The following is a 17,022-nucleotide window of genomic DNA, read 5'->3' on the forward strand; positions in this document are numbered from 1 at the left end:
TTTTAAAATATATTCAAATGAAAAACAGTTATGCAAGTGGTTTGACAGGTTGTTCTGGAGATTATTTCAGCCTTTTGATTTTAATCTGAACACTTATACCTTAACTAACAAACAACTTCCCACGTGTGCGTGGCCAAATCTGCCATTCAGCAGAATGGGATACAGTACATTAGTAAAATAAATGCTGATTCCAACAAAGCCCACTTCCTCAAATCTGACCCATGTGAGATTTCCTAAAAAACAAAGGCCCCTAAATGAGACATATGTAAACCATTGTCATTCAAATGAGCACCCCAGCTTGTTTCACTAACACTGCTGTATGAGACGTTCATGCACTGATGCTTACAGAAAACAACACAGCAACACTAAACAATCAAACCCAGATCAACCGATAACTTCCTGTGTTTGTAAGAGGAAGGCAACATCAGACCCTCTGAATCACTCGCAGAGCGAGACCTTGCTCTCACACAGTAATGTCAGTAGTCCTTTTGTGTGCGGCAGTGCCTCCCCTTCCCCCTCCATCTCCCACCCAAACCCACAGTACAATGTGTGCTCTTTGTAGGCAAGCCTGTAATTGGACGCCAGCTGCTCTGTGATTGGCTGATCCGAGGCCCCCACTCCCTCGTCTTCTGTTTCTGGTGCATATGCATGAGATAGCAGGCTGCTGTGTGCCTGTGCAGCTGCCTGTTCCAGACAGGAAAAGAGAGGGAGAGAAACAGGAGCGAGACATTGGGGAAGGTTAGAGGAAGCGGAATAGAGAAAGGAAATCGGGTGAGGAGACGGAGAGCGACTGCAAAAAGGGGGGTTGTAATCATGTCTATGTTCTGTTCGTCTGGCTGGCTATGAGATCAGGCAGCCATGGCCATGTCACTGAGTGCCGACGATGAGGATTACGACTCGGACACAGCCGAACAGGTCAGCACACACTCTCTCTCTCTCTCCTCATACACACACCACACAAACAATTAGCCGCCTTCTCAGGTTCCCTTCCTAGTAGCACCATGGCTCTCAAACAAGGCATGTGTTTTCCCCACCTCCTTCTGCTTTCTTCACCTTCCTCACCATCTTTCTTTCTGAAGCAGTTGTTGGGGTTTGCTTTATTGCAGTAGTATAAGACAAGAGAGGTTTCCATTCAACAAGAAGGGAAAAAACTAATACAACAGAGAAGAGTGGCTCTGTCTTATTGTTTGTCTCCAGCTATCAGTTGTGATTAGTTTGAGTCATGCGTGCCTCCTTCAGAAAGCCTTGTTTAGAGAAAAAAGCATGTTCCTGTTGGTTTACCATTGTGTTTGCCTGTGCTTTATAGTGGTTTGTCTCCTGTTGGGAGAGCTAAAATAGTAGCTAGACTTTTTGGGGTGTGATGTACTCCGTACTTTCACACATGTGCACGGTTGTTAAAAGTAAAAACTGTATTAAAGAAGGACTCAGGTTCCTCAAAGCAACAGCATGACTGGACATGTGTTGCCTTTAAGTTCCCTTCCCAAGATGCACTGCTGTTTTCAAGGAAATAGGACAACATGCTTATTTTGTTGTTTTTAGGTGAGGACAAAATCTAGGCCACACTGTGTAAATGGATTTTCGAAGTTGTAAATGAAATATTATTGGAGTATGTTTTACAATAAATTACTATTTTAGTTTTTCTACTTCAGAATTTCAAGTTCATTTACTGTTACTTGACATTTCTGTGTAAATGGTTGCGAAATTGACCAGCAATTTGTGAGTGAAAATATATATATATTTTTTAAAGTGCTGGGCAACGATTAATCGCGATTAATCGCATCCAAAATAAAAGTTTTTGTGTACGTAATATATATGTGTGTGTACAGTGTATATTTATTATGTGTATATATAATTATGTACATATAACTACACACATATACATGTATATATTTAAGAAAAATATGTTTATGTATAAATATATTTATATATAATATGAATTTTATGGATATAAATATATAACGTATATAATATACATTTTCAAAATGTATATTATATGTGTGTGTCTTTATATATACATAATAAATATACACAGTACACACGTATAAACAAAATCTTTTATTTTAGATGTGATTAATCGCGATTAATCGTTGCCTAATACGATTTTTTTTGCAATCATTTGAAAGGTCAAAAATAAGGACGGTGGGTTAGTTGTAGCATTTTATTTAAGAAACCATGGCATGCAGACTTGTGCAACAGGCACCTGTGCATTTGCTAACAAACTTTTCAGTTTACTAATATACATGTTAGTTGTGGTGCAGTACATGTTGGCGTAAGGTAGCATAGACATATAAAGTATGTGGATATCATTGAACCAAGTAATAACACAAATAATGCATGCATTTCAAATCTCTTAATTCCTGTCATGACATATAACTTGGTCCCGTATCTTTAAAACAGTTTCTATGTTGAAAACTGGGGGAGGGGTGAAGCAAAGTGTGGGGGGAACAATAGGAGGGCCCGGTTGCTCCTGGGCCCCCTGTCTGAGTTCATCTTGGGTAGTCTATAAGTCAGAAGGAACATTTGGTAAGACTCTTTAGATGTGTTTGGTCTAAAGATATGGTCACATTTGCAGAACTTCTGCAAATTTTATATGACCAACTTGAACCTGTTGTGAAATCAACAAAGTTCCTGATTGAATTCAGATGAATTCCTATTGAAACAAATTAATTTAAGCTAAATTTTGGTGCAGAAAAGGCCCAATGTGAGTTGTCAATAGCGTAGCAATGTATGAAGAAATGAAGTCTCTTCCAAATAAGCAGCTTTCTGTTGGTCAGCGTGTTAACTTCATGTGATCAACTTGAACCCGTTGCAAAATCTGCATGTGAATTTTCTGATTGCATGGACATCTATTAAAATTACTGGATTTCTCCTACTTATTGTGTAAATTAGTGTGTTCATTTCCAAATATTTCACAGAGCACCTAAAGTTCAACATGTTGTCACAGACATGGTCATCACTGTTGTGCGGAGGCGGTAGCTTTAATTATTCTAGAACATTAGTTGAAATGAAGCATTATGACTCATTGAGTCCTTTGACTTGTATCATAGTATGGGCACAATAAAGTGCCAGAAATTAGACATAAACTCTCACCCATGACCATGAGCAAAAATATTCACACAGACTGAAATTATGCATCTATTGGTGTGTACACGAAATGACGTGCATGATCCATCTCCAACATGAATGAGTGTTTTAGAAAAATGGTGCATTTATATATTGTAATGCATTTAAAGTCATGTCAGAGTTATCTTAAGTATGAGCTGAGCATGCATGAATTTGCTGTAAAGTTGGGGGCGTGTCAGTAAATAACTACAGTATTGAGCATCATAGTATAGTATAGAACCAAGTTGTTTTCTAAGACCTATGTGGTCTCATGACGAAAACATAGCTCTGGGAACTTTTTCACAAGACGTGAAATACATACCAATAAGTACATATCACTGCAGTTTTCAACAGAAATGAACACTATAGGCGGTAAAACAGCGAGCACTTGTAATCGTTTTCATTATTGTGTTATTTACATCACATTTGCTTTTGTGCATACCATCAGGTAGGTTTAGGTGTAATTCAGATGGTACATTATTTTAAAACGTTACAGAGCATTTGAGTTATAGCACCACTCAACGGACATTTCAAGTCAGAACTGTGGTGACACATACAAAACCAACGTCGCATAAAACGTAACATTGCAGAACCTGATTTTACCAAGTACAACGTGTTCCTGGATCAACATCTTTGTTTACCCTGGAACAACATTGTGATTAACCAATCAGATTTGAATAAACAGTTTATAGTTTTTGTGAAGTTTAGGCTTACGATCAGTGTTTGGTGGTTGCACATGTGTCATTCATCTATCATTTCCTCTGATTTTAGGGATTACTCATGGGTAAGTTTAGGTGTAGGGATGTGGGCAAGATTAATATTTTGGATTAAAATGTTGTTCCAGGGTCAACAAAATATGTTGATCCAGGAACACATCTTGCTCAGCAAAATTAGGACGTGCATGTACGTTCATCTGTACACACATTTCACATCGAAGATGTCACAAAACATATATGGCGGTACGTATTTCTTGTCTTGCGAAAAAGGTCCCAGAGGTATGTTTTCATCATGAGACCAAGTTGCAAAAAACATGTCATTCTCTGTGGAATCACAAGAATGATAAAATACACATGTAAAGCGTCATTTTACTCTTGATTTTGCTGCATTAGTGCTAAAAGGATTTCTGTCTTTGTCAGGAAATGGACAATCGAGAAAGGAATATGAAATTGCCCAGCATGTCAATTTCACTTGAATGGGCATTACAGTGAAATTACTATAGCCAAGCTCATAAGCAGGGCTTCAATGCAACCGCAACAGAAGATGCATGTGGATTTTTCAGAAAAGATCATAATTATGTGTGACTTAGTCTGGAAAAAACATGTCTCTAAGTGTAATTGCATGCTGACAGAAATGAAGAGCCTGGCTGATGTAACTTGATGTTTCTAGATGTAGTTTGTAGAACATTAGGATGTAATGATTTCTTAATGACCCTATAGCAATTTATTGATTGATAGGCAACCTGTAGAAGATATTAAAAGGAATGAGCCTCCTCAAAAAGTACGGTCTTGTGCTGTTTGTTTATTCATCTTTTTTGCTGGACTCACAGATATCTGTAGATTTCAGATCTAGAGAACTTCTGAATGAGCTGTGTTGTACTGTGATCTAGGATCAGCTTCATCAGTCCAAACAGTCATTTGTTTGAGCTTGAGATTACATCTTGGATCCTCACACGTGTGTAGCCTTTGGACAGCTGATGAATACTGGCTGTGATGCAGCATTCTTTTGGAAACGTCTATCTCTCATATTGGGTTCCACACTCGGACAGTGGGAATAGAGGTCACAGCTGTGATGCATCACTCCAAAGCACAAAAACGCTGTTGTGCTCTACAGTAGGCATTCGTACAGTCAGCATTCTGCACCGCTCTGCAGCTCCCTGAATCTGTTATGATGAAACATAGCGATGGGGGATGGTTGTGTTCTAGTTGTTTTGTTGTAAGGAAATGATGTCGTTCAGGCTTTTGCAAGAGCAGAAATAGCTCTACGACAGTATTTGATCTCACGGTCTAAAACATACTATCAAGATAATTATAATAATGATCTTAAGTATATTTTTGTACTATAGTGCTACTACTTAGTTCCTCAGAGGAACTGCAATGGGAAACGAAATCATTAAAAAGAATCTGACGTTAAACCCAATCGTCAACCACTTCCCCCTTCTGAGCCAATTAAATGTTGAATAGAAGTATTCCTTCACTCCACCAGTCAGCAGGAACTGCTGTGTTGCTATGGTTACATTGCAGAAGGACAGACTTCCAGTACTGCACTGCAGTTTTGTGCATGTGTTGTAATGTATTCATTATCTGCTGGAAGGCAAGATAGGATTCTTCTGGAGAGGGTGATGATTATAACCATCGCATTGATGCTAATATAAGACATTAGTAATGATAAAGCAAGGTTACATCTTAGTTTCACTGTACAGTAAGAAAAAAAAAAGCAAGCTGGTGTGATACAGAACAAATTGTTCTCACACATGCATCTATAGCACCTGGTACCAGTGAAAACACCTTGTGTTCCTTCACAAGACCAGTTAAAAACTGCCATATTGCTAAATGTAGTGCACATTTAAATGTATATCATAGTAATTGCATATTTACATGACAAAGATGTAAAAATGTGTATGTTAATTATGTTATGCTATATGTTATATAGGGATAACTGGAATTGCATTTAGAGATATAGAAGATAGTGTAGTAATGCTAGACTGAAGCCTGCAATTTATTTTCTGCTTGCATCTACCCTGTATTTCGTACTTCCAAAGTATTGCTGTACATGATCCCTTGAGTAACCAGAACAAATTTGCTGGAATCCACCATTTCTCTGGCTCATTACTACATTAGAGAGCAATCACAATGATCCAAATAACAGAGCAGCATAATGAGGTTCTTAAACAGCTTATATTCCAAAAGCTGAGCTGCATAAGCACAGTAAGAAAGGTGCACTGCACAGTTGAGTTAGAAGTGATGATAAACAATAGCAATCAAATGTTGTAAATCTCAAGGGTGAAAGAATAAAGGATATGAGAATAGATTATTTTGAAGCATGGTGCATAAATCAAGTAGATTCATACAAGGATCGTGGGCGGGTAAACAGACAATAAGAAGGGGCTGGTGAGAGCTTTGAACCATGGAGAGCTGTATAGTGTACGGAATAAAGTCATTACAGAAGAGCACCTATGATACTCAACATTTCATTTTTTACTAGTGAGCTAATCGCATGTGAACCAGGTGCCTGTGCCATTTTGTTTCTGTCAAGCAAATGGTAAAAAAAGACCATGTGGGCTACAAGTATGCATGGAAACATTAAACTAGCTTATTTGCATCCACAAATACAGCAAAATTAGGGGTTTGCCATTACCATTTCATACCGAAACAGGTCATAACAAAAAGCTGAGCCAAAATACTGACAAAAAAAATTAGTAGCATTTCACTTCTTATCCCAGATGCCTAGTTTACTTGCATGTAAAACAATACACACTCTAAAAACTATTTGGCAACTCAGCGCTGGGTAAATATTGGACAGAACACATGCTGGGTCATTTTGACCCAGCTGGTTGGGTTAAATGTTTTTACCAAACATGCTGGGTTGTTTTAAGTCAACTGTTGTTTAAAAATTAGTATATTGCTGGTTTAAAATGGACTGGAACTTTGTGAAAACACAAACGGAATTAGAGGCAACAGCAACAATCAAAAGGTGAACATTTATTATTAAGCAAGAACACATGGACAAAATATTAGACAAATTTATTTGGGTGAATACAGCATGGTTTACAATATTACACACATTTAAACTCGCTTAAGAAGTATTTTAGATATAAAAAATGTAACATTTAAAAGTAGAATTTTAATTTTAGTGTATTCAGCCGTTCTCTGTAATCGCTAATTCTCATGCCGGTGTGTCGCCGAAATCTAAGCCGGTGAAGAGCTGCTGTTATTTTAAGATTAAACTCAGTACAATAACGAATAAAATCCATTTATTTTATGCAAGCCAAAAGGCATTTCCATCCTGTGAAACAACTGCTGCTGATAGCTGACTGACATCTCGGTCCTTATGTTGCGTTGCGTAGTGTAAAATAGTAAAATTTACAGCACAGTAAATGCTTTATAAATGAAATAAAATTTATACAAACCTTTATTTCGCTGAAGAAGTACAAATCGGCGGCGCTGAGAACCGCTCTCTCCTGTAAAGGATTTAAAAAGCCAGCGCTCTGACTGAAAAATACCCAGCACCTGGGTAAAAAAATATAAAAAATAACCCAATAAAAAGACCCAACAAGTTGAACCTAGCATTTGGGTTAAAAAAAATAACCCAGCACCTGGGTAAAAATATTAAAAATAACCCAATAAAATGACCCAATGGGTCATTCCTCTGTTCTAAACTTCAAATTAGCCTTGTGACTGGAGCTGGACCGACAGTGTGTTCTAAATCGATGTAATCTGCTATTATATTATTGAATTTACATTCTTTCCATTCCATTTCTTCCCATTAGCAACGGCTACCCAACAGACCCAAGCCCAAGATGGCTGCATCAACAGCAGCAACAACTCCGGCGGCGACCACTTCTTCGTCCACTGCAACAGCGGTCAAGCTGCCATCCAATCGAACCTCCTCTGGAGCTCGCCGTAGGCGCACACGATGTCGAAAATGTGAGGCATGTGTGCGGACAGAATGTGGAGAGTGTCACTTCTGTAAGGACATGAAGAAGTTTGGAGGACCTGGTCGAATGAAACAGTCTTGCATTATGAGACAATGTATAGCGGTAAGAAACTCAATTCCAAGTTTCAAAAAACACTGAGATGATTCATGAACCAAATATAAAACAGCTTGTCACAAAATTTTTTACACGACAGACACCTATTTCTAGACCAAAATAAATTCTTGTTGAATTGTGGTGATTTTAAATTGGAATAAAATGTAGAAGCAGTCTTTGTGAGGAATCCTCTTTAGCCAGTGCTCAGAGCTGTTTACCTAAATTTCATTGAAATTGATGAATTTCAGATTCTGAATTTCAGAAGTTCTTCCAGAATTCACCTTCAAGACTTGCTTTATAAAGCCTGAGCAAATTTATGAGGAAATGGCAGAATTCCATGTATATGTAGCTGAAGGAAACGTATCAGTAGAGACATTTAATCATTCATCAAACTGAGATTCAAAATATATGCCTGAACTGTACAACTAAAGGTTGTAATTCAGATGAATCGTCCACTTATTTTTAACCATCAACTTCAGAAGTGTTTTCTTTCTATCATATTTTGTGTTTTTTCTATCATATTTTATTTTATGCATACTTTGTAAGCACACATATTCCAAATTGTTGATATTCTGAATCGTTGTCATGTGGTTCCACAGCCTGTGTTACCGCATACAGCAGTGTGTGTGGTGTGCGGTGAAGCTGGAAAAGAAGACACACTTGATGATGAAGATGAGAAATTTAACGCCATGCTCATGGAGTGCTCTATCTGCAATGAGATTGTCCACCCAAACTGCCTCAAGGTCAGACTGACTGAACCCTAAGATAACCTCTAGCATCAGACTATATTTCTAAATGAAATGCAAAGCATTGTATGCTGCTCTTTCTTTTGTTTTGCGTGGGCACAGAAGAAGGAAGTGATTGGGCTAAAGTGCATGTTTGTGGGCGGCTCTAGCTGCTTTTAACACCCTTTAGTTCCTCTTTAGTGTTTAGTGTTGTAGTGTATTCACATATTTAGCGAGTCTTTTTCGTAAACGGTCTTCTGTGCTAAGTCTGGTCTCTTGCTTATACAGGTGAAGGATGCAGCTGGGGTAGTAAATGATGAGCTTCCTAACTGCTGGGAATGTCCAAAATGCAATTATGCTGGGAAAACTGGAAAAGTGAGTATTTGGGGAACAGTGGTGGAGTGCTGTAGCATACAACAAAAATTTGCATTTGAAAAGAGATACTGTTTAGAAAGTAGTGGAGGAGGTAAAGATATGTTTGTTAAAGTCCTTATTATCAAATATGGTTTAAAGTAAAGCAGTGATATGTATAAGTTGTTGTCATTTTTGTTAACACATTTTTGAACTTGTGTTGCCCTACATATTTACTTCCTGTTTTAGTCTCTGACAGAAAGCATTGAGGGACCTGTGTTTCTCATTTAGAATGACAAGCCCATAAGGAAACTGTCCAACCAGATCTAGATGCAAATAGAATGCAAATAGACACGTGCTGTGATCATGTTAATTCAGTTGAGTAACTGACAGGCTAAGCTATTTCCCTTAAAGGAGTTCACTTCCAGAATTAAAATTTTCTGATAATTTACTCACCCCATGTCATCCAAGATGTTCATGTCTATTTTTTCTTTTTTTGAGGAGAACATTCCAGGATTTTTCTCTATATAGTGGACTTCAATGGTGTCCAACGGGTTGAAGGTCCAAACTGCAGTTGTAACACAGCTTCAAAGGGCTTGCTCATCTTGCACTAGCTCTGCAATGCACATCTGCACGCATTGCGTAATCACGTTGGATAAGACACACGCGGTTAATTCTTTTTCTGTGTACTTCAGTTAAAAATGGTGGGGTAGGGCGAAAAACTCCATCTGAAATTTTTTCTTTAACTTCAAAATTGTCTGACATCATTTGTTTATTTTATTTTATTTTTTTTTTTGTAAAGGGCGTTTGACTTTTCTTTGCACGTTCACTTTGTAGACACTGGGTTGGTACTTCCACCTATGTCACGCATGATTACGTAATGCGTGAAGTCGAGCTAGTGCAATGAGCATTTGTGGTTAAAAAGTATAGAAATTTGTATTGAAACTGCAATTTGGACCTTCAACCTGTTGGCCACCATTGAAGTCCAATATATGAAGAAAAATCCTGGAATGTTTTCCTAAAAAACTAAAGAAAGAAAGACATGAACATCTTGGATGACATGGGTCAATTATCAGGAAATTCTGCAAGTGAACTTCTCCTTTAATGCAAACTCTAAAATGTTTAAGAGTTACATATGACATGTATCATACCAATTCATGCTTGGTGATCAGTCCATAACATTCATAAGGTATAAAGTTGTCTTTTGTATTTTCTTGCCACTCTTTGGCCTGCAAGCAAAAACGGGGCCCAGGCTTTAAATACGCATCCAACCTGCCAGGCTCCCTGCTGAGGGAGCAGAAAGCAGGACGTGACGGAAGAGAGGAAGGGGACCAGACATCCACAGGTACTTCATCCATCAAGAGGAAGAGTGAGAGGGAGGAAACTCCCAGACTGAAGACTGAAGATCTGCCCTCTCGTCTTCCCCCACTCTTGAGCCCTAGTGGCCTGCCAAGACCACGATCTGAAGTGCCCAACTTCTTAAGAAAGAAGAGAAAGCTATTTGATGATGATGAAGAGGAAGAGGAGGCCAGTGCTAAAAAGAAGGTAACATTTACAAACATGCATTATTTGCATAAATCTGCTGTAGCTTTTTCATTCAGTAACTTATTTTACATATTTTTAGCCGAAGAAACCCTGGCGCCCCGAAGAGCCTTTGATTCCTAAACTCTCTCACATGAAAACCGAAGAGGAGGAAGACAACTCTGACGAGGAGGAAGAAAGGCAGGAGAAGCGAGAACCGCCTCGTCGTTCATTTAAGAAAGACTACAGCACAGTGAGAAAAGAGGAAGAGCATGAAGAAGAGAGGAGGGAGGAGAGAGATCCACCTTTCAGATCCCTAAAGGAATTCAACACCCTACGGAAAGAGGAAGACCAAGAGGAAGAAAAGGAGGAAGATGATGAGGAAGAGGAGGAGGACAATAACGGCAAACGAGGCAGAGATAGCAGCCCTGCACTGAAGAACATCTCCCTATCACTTGAGAGTGACGCATCACGATGTAGCTCCCCAAGAGCAGGGCCGAGCAGTGAAGGTAGCGAGACGCAAGAAAAGGCACCACGCGCTCGGGCAAAGCGACACCGGCGCAAACCACCTAACCGCCAACTCAGCGCTGAACTCAGCAAGCAGCTCAACATGGAGATCCGTCGCACAGAGCATTCACTGGCCAATGAGAACCAGCAGCCACTCAAGAGTGAACCAGAAGACAGCGAGAATGAGGAACCAAAGAGAGGCTTGCGGAACGGGACTGCAGGGAACGGAGGTGGAGGTGGAGGAGTAGAAAGAGGAGCAGGTGGAGAGGGAGGAGGGGAGCGGCCGCACTTACGAGCAAGGGAGATGAATGGGACATCTTGGGAACTGCGGCACTTTTACCCTCCTCAGATTACTCCGCTTGGCTTGAACCGCAGTTCACCTACAGTCAGACCACTTCCTGCACGTTCTCCTCCCAAGTGTGTTCAGATGGAGCGCCATGTGATTCGGCCACCTCCAATTTGCCCTCCACCTGATAGGCTACCACTAGCTGATGGCCGCAATCACATCGCTCCCAGAGAAGCGTGGTTGACTATTTTCAGTCATTTGAGCCATCGTGAACTTTGTGTGTGCATGCGAGTGTGCCGAACATGGAATCGCTGGTAAGAAGGACCTGGAAGGAGTAGTTTATCTGTTCAGATTTCTTATCTGTGACCCTGTCCCAGATGCCACTCTCAATCCTTGTGGTCCATCTCAAGTAGTTTACACCAGGGTTACAGACGTTCCTGAAAGGCCACAGCCCTGCAGAGTTTAGCTTCAACCCTAATTATACACATTTGATGCAGCTAACCAGGTCCTTTGGGCTTATTTGAAAACTACATGGTGTTTGTTGGAGCAGAGTTGGAACTAAACTCTGCAACGCCCTCCAGGAACTGAGTTCTACACCCCTGGTTTACACTTTGTTCCTGGAGCCCTCCCAACACTGAACATTTTGCATGTCTCCTTAATTAAACACACCTGATTCAGGTCATCAGCTCATTAGTAGAAACTCCAAGACCTCAAATGAGTGTGTGAGAAAAAGGAGACATTCAAAATGTGCAGTACTGGGCATACTCCAGGAACAGGGTCGAAAACCATTGGAGCCGTACAGTGTTTCCCAACCCTGTTCCTGGAGGCACACCAACAGTACACATTTCCAAACTCTTCCTAACTAAACACAGCTGATTCAACTCACTATCTCATTAATTGAGTTAAAATGGATGGGTCAAATAAGGTTTATCTCAAGAGTTTAGCTCAAGGCCTGATCAAGCACACCTACCCGTATTTTCCTAGTGATCCTGAAGACTCAGATGTGTTCGATCAGGGTTGGAGCTAAACTCTGCAGGGCATTGGCCCTCCAGGATTTAAGGAACCCTGCTCCAACACAACTGCCTGGAAGTCTTTAGTAGCTCTTAAAACAGGGGTCGCCAACCTCGGCCCTGGAGGGCCAGTGTCCTGCAGAGTTTTGAGGAACCCTGTAATGGAGCAAACTAGAGCTAAACCAGGGATAGCCAACGTCGGTCCTGAAGTGCCAATGTCCTGCAGAGTTTAGCTCCAACCCAGGCTCACCTGCCTGTAGCTCTAGTAATCCTGAAGACCTTGATTAGGTTGTTCAGGTGTGTTTGATTAGGGTTGAAGCTAAACTCTGCAGGACAGCGACACTTCAGGACCGACATTTCCTATCCCTGAGCTTGGTTCTGGAGGGCTGGTGTCCTGCGGAGTTTATCTCCAAATTGCCTCAACACACCTGACTGGAGGTATGCCTAGTAAGACCTTGATTAGCTGATTCAGGTGTGTTTAATTAGGGTTGGAGCTAAATTTTGCAGGACACTGTCCCTCCAGGACAGAGTTTGGAGACCCCTGTCCTACAGTCTTTTGAATTTAACGGCCATGCACAAATAAAAGCCAAGAGACTTGAAGTGCCATTATGGGACAGGGCCTAATAAGATTATTACAATTAAATTTTAACGTTGGTTTGTTATTACAGCTGTGGATTTTGATTTTGAATTTTAATTGATATCTTGTGTTCAGGTGCTGTGACAAGAGATTATGGACTCATATTGATTTGAAGCGTTGTAAGTCCATCACCCCACTGATGCTAAGTGGGATAATTCGCAGACAGCCCATCACTCTGGACCTGAGCTGGACCAACATCTCCAAGAAGCAATTAAGCTGGCTTATTAACCGATTACCAGGTCAGTGTTCATGTGAGCAAGTATGTGGATCCACATCATCTGAATCTATGTTGATGTCTCTAAACACCTGTGTATTTGGTTCCAGGACTGAGGGTGCTTCTTCTATCAGGCTGTTCATGGGTGGCCGTTTCAGCTCTCTGCACGTCCAGCTGTCCTCTACTACGTACTTTAGACCTGCAGTGGGTGGAGGGGCTCAAAGACCCCCAAATGAGGGACCTATTATCCCCTCCTACTGACAACAGACCAGGTAATATACAATACTCTCCTCCAAACTCCATCCTGGAGGGACAGTGTCCTACAGAGTTTAGCTTAAACTCCAATTAGACTCCTGAATCAGCTAATCAAGCTCTTGGCATACTAGAAACTTCCAGGCAGGTGTGCTGGGGCAAATTGGAGCTAAACTCTGCAGGACATCATCCCTCCAGGACCAAGTTTGGGCACCTCTACTCTGGAATGATATGCACACATTCAAGTTCTACGTCACTGAACTCAGAAATGAATTCTTGCAAGAGTTACCTATTCAGATGGTGTATTCTCTACTTGGACATTCTCTAACAGGTCAGATGGACACGCGCAGCAAACTACGGAATGTTACTGACCTGCGTCTGGCTGGTTTGGATATCACGGACAGCTCTCTGCGTCTCATCATTAAAAATATGCCTCTACTCTCACGTCTGGATTTGAGTTACTGCAACCATATCAATGACCAGTCAGTAAACCTGCTGACTGCTGCAGGGACCACCACTAGAGACTCCCTAACTGACGTCAACCTTTCTGGTAATTAAAAATCTGTCTAAAAAAGCTTTTAAACTGTTAAGATTTCAAGTTAATATTTCTTTTTCACTAACAAAATGCTGGTGCCATAGCCAAAGCAGTAACCAATCTTGCCCTGTTGTTTCCACCAAAGAAAATTGACTCCCTACTGGCCCATTAAACCTTCTGGTCCCAAATTCAGATACATCAGGGGCTTGTGGGCAGGAAAATGTCATCACCACTTAAAGTTTCCAAAACAGCTACTCAGTCTGGTTAGACTTAACACAAACAAATGCTCTGGTTTTAATCAGAGAATCTGTCAGTACATGAAGTGTCGAATGTGAGCAGGTTACATCATTTGGCTCTTAAAGGGATAGTTACCCAAAAAATGAAAATTCTGTCATTGATTACTTACCCTCATGTTGTTCCAAACCCATAAGACCTTTGTTTATATTCGGAACACAAACGTAACAACGTAACTACCACACTGAAGCCCCAGAAAGGTAGTAAGGACATCAATAAAATAGTCCATGTGACATCAGATGTTCAACCATAATTACAAAGCTACGAGAATACTTTTTGTGCACAAAGAAAACAAAAATAATGACTTTATTCAACAATTTCTCCTCTTCCGAGGAAGACTGACCAGGAAGAGAAGAAATTGTTGAATAAAGTCACTGTTTTTGTTTTCTTTGCACACAAAAAGTATTCTTGTGTTCTCATGGTTAATCCTGTTTACCACAGAAATATCTGTGGTATACTTAGGACTAATAAATAGTTTAAATAACTTTTAGATTCACTGAATCTAATGCTTAAAACCGTTAATTCCCCCTCACTGATTACTGATCTCTCCTTTTTTGATGTTCTCTTTAGTGTGTAACAGGGTCACTGATCAGTCGCTGAGCTACTTCAAACGCTGTGGAAGCATCTGCCGCATTGACCTGCGATTTTGCAAGCAGGTGAGCCGACAGGCATGCGAACGCTTCATTGCCGAGATGTCGGTCATCGTTCCCTTTCAACTGCAAGAGGATAAACTGCTCCAGAAACTTCACAGCACCCCCTAGTGTCTGGGAGGAACTGAACGCCAATCTAAAATGATACCATGTATCAGGTGCACTCATGTTTGGACTAAAACTGGATTCGCACATTGAGGGAAAAAAAGCACTGCAACCTATGTGGACAAAGCGTTTTGTCAGCTCCTTTCAAAATGGAAAGAAGAGCAGACATACTGTACTTAAAAGGCACATAAATATCTGCTCCTATTCAAAATGGTGTATTCTGAAGACTTTGAGAAGATCTTTGAGGAGGTTATACATGTTATTACCAAGAGATTGTATTTAATAGGTAGTGTGGTAAAAAGCAAAGGAAGCAGTGGACGTGTACACTCACACACACACACACACACACACACACACACACAAAAACACACCATTCACATACTCACTGGATCCTACAAACACTTAATCCATGAGTACGCATGATTGTACATTATTATTCAAAACCCTCCAAACATTTTTTTTTTTTGTATAAAAGATGTATCAATTCAGATTTCTGTGCTGTATTTGGTTCAGTACTGGGTATATGTATTGTTCTCTATTTTGTTTTTCTTTTTAATATAATGGAATTTTTAAATATCTCTGTCCATTTTACATCATCAGAATTGGAATGTTCCAGTCTGATCAGCATTTTCAGTCATGACTTTTGACTGCTTTGAATTTCAAGTACTTGCTGTTCTAATCACAGAGCAGATATAGAAGTGAAATTTGTTATTTTGAGGTCTATTTATAAAACAGTGCCATATTCCATCTGTGTTGTTTTACACAGCTGTAACAGGCAAAACTTCAGCTATACTTCATCAGTATATTTCATAGCTTATGACTCTGTAGAGCGTGGTTCTACACGTGTTAGACCAAACAAATTGCTGATTAAGTATTCCAGCTAGCTCAGTAATTTTGTTTTGTTCAACACAATCAGGTAGTTCTGCATTTTTTTCCCATGAGGTCAAAAAAGACTTTGCTGAACATCCATGCAGTATTTGTCTATGAAAGTCATTGTGTTTTTATTCCTTCCACAGTGGTTATTATTGTAAAATGGTAACTGTGATGACGACAGATGATTTTAATAGTGTGTATTATTGTGAGTTTGTCTCAGGATGGTGACTATCAGAAAGAGGGAGCGTGCCATCTGATTTAAGCCACCATACTTGTACCACTATAAATTAAGGCATTGTTTGCCATCTAAAACACTCTAATGTACATTCGGCTATTTATATTTGTATGTAATTAAAAAAAAAAAAAAAGATTTTACTGTGATTACTGTGAAAAGTGAAGTTATTTTCCAAAAAGTGCATCAGTAATATGCAAATGTGCCTGCATTAGATAAAAAAAAAAAAATATTATTTTTTTTTTAATCTTAAAGAGCCATTGGTAATAGGGATCGACCAATGTATTTTTCAGGGCCGATGCTGATACCAATTAATACAGATAACCGATAAATATTTTTAACAGATATATACAGTTGAAGTCAAAAATTTACACACACCTTGTAGAATCTGCAAAATGTTGTTTTACCAAAATTCATTCAAATTAATTATTTTTTATTTAGTACTGACCTGAATAATATATTTCACATAAATTATGTTTACGTATAGTCCACAAGATAAACTAATAGTTGAATTTATAAAAATGATCCCATTCAAAAGTCTGCATACACTTGATTCTTAATACTGTGTTGTTACCTGAATGATCCACAACTGTTTTTTTGTTTTTGTTTAGTAATAGTTGTTCATGAGTGCCTTGTTTGTCCTGAACAGTTGTCCTGAACTGCCCGCTGTTCTTCAGAAAAATCCTTCTTTGGTTTTTTTGCATTTTTGTGTATTTGGACCCTTCCAACAATGACTGCATGATTTAAGATCCATCTTTTCACATTAAGGACACCAGAGGGACTCATATGTAACTATTACAGAAGGTTCAAACGCTCACTAATGCTCCAGAAGGAAACACTATGCATTAAGAGCTGGGGGGGGGGACAAGGGAAACAAGTATCTTTTGTAGCTTCTGAAGGGCAGTACTAAATGGGGAAAAAGTTGGATATTTGGAGAAAATAAGAAAAATGTACACATATTTATTCTGTTTAAAAGTTCCA

At 39.6% G+C, this 17,022-nt stretch overlaps 1 protein-coding gene across 2 annotated transcripts; it reads left to right on the plus strand.

Annotated features, from left to right (window-relative positions):
- Positions 1–604: 604 nt before the first annotated feature.
- kdm2ba (lysine (K)-specific demethylase 2Ba) lies at positions 605–16,197 on the plus strand. 2 transcript variants are annotated; one of them, XM_051116908.1, is made up of 10 exons: positions 605–915; positions 7,589–7,858; positions 8,449–8,592; positions 8,863–8,949; positions 10,153–10,470; positions 10,550–11,553; positions 12,962–13,125; positions 13,211–13,372; positions 13,684–13,902; positions 14,752–16,197. In XM_051116908.1, exons 1-10 carry the CDS (start codon positions 859–861, stop codon positions 14,940–14,942), a joined length of 2,616 nt encoding a protein of 871 aa, XP_050972865.1. In that variant the 5' UTR covers positions 605–858; the 3' UTR covers positions 14,943–16,197. The 2 variants fall into 2 exon arrangements, with proteins under 2 accessions (XP_050972865.1, XP_050972866.1); XM_051116909.1 differs by having other exon boundaries at positions 611–915; positions 10,162–10,470.
- Positions 16,198–17,022: the final 825 nt, after the last annotated feature.

This window comes from Labeo rohita, chromosome 8, assembly GCF_022985175.1.
Source record: "Labeo rohita strain BAU-BD-2019 chromosome 8, IGBB_LRoh.1.0, whole genome shotgun sequence".
NCBI classification, from domain to species: domain Eukaryota; kingdom Metazoa; phylum Chordata; class Actinopteri; order Cypriniformes; family Cyprinidae; genus Labeo; species Labeo rohita.

Excerpts from the sequence above, each read along its gene's own strand:
- kdm2ba (XM_051116908.1), top strand. The coding sequence starts at position 859 with ATGGCCATGTCACTGAGTGCCGACGATGAGGATTACGACTCGGACACA. Across the intron at positions 916-7,588 it reads ACTCGGACACAGCCGAACAG|CAACGGCTACCCAACAGACC; the intron begins GTCAGCACACAC and ends TCTTCCCATTAG. Across the intron at positions 8,950-10,152 it reads ATGCTGGGAAAACTGGAAAA|GCCTGCAAGCAAAAACGGGG; the intron begins GTGAGTATTTGG and ends TGCCACTCTTTG.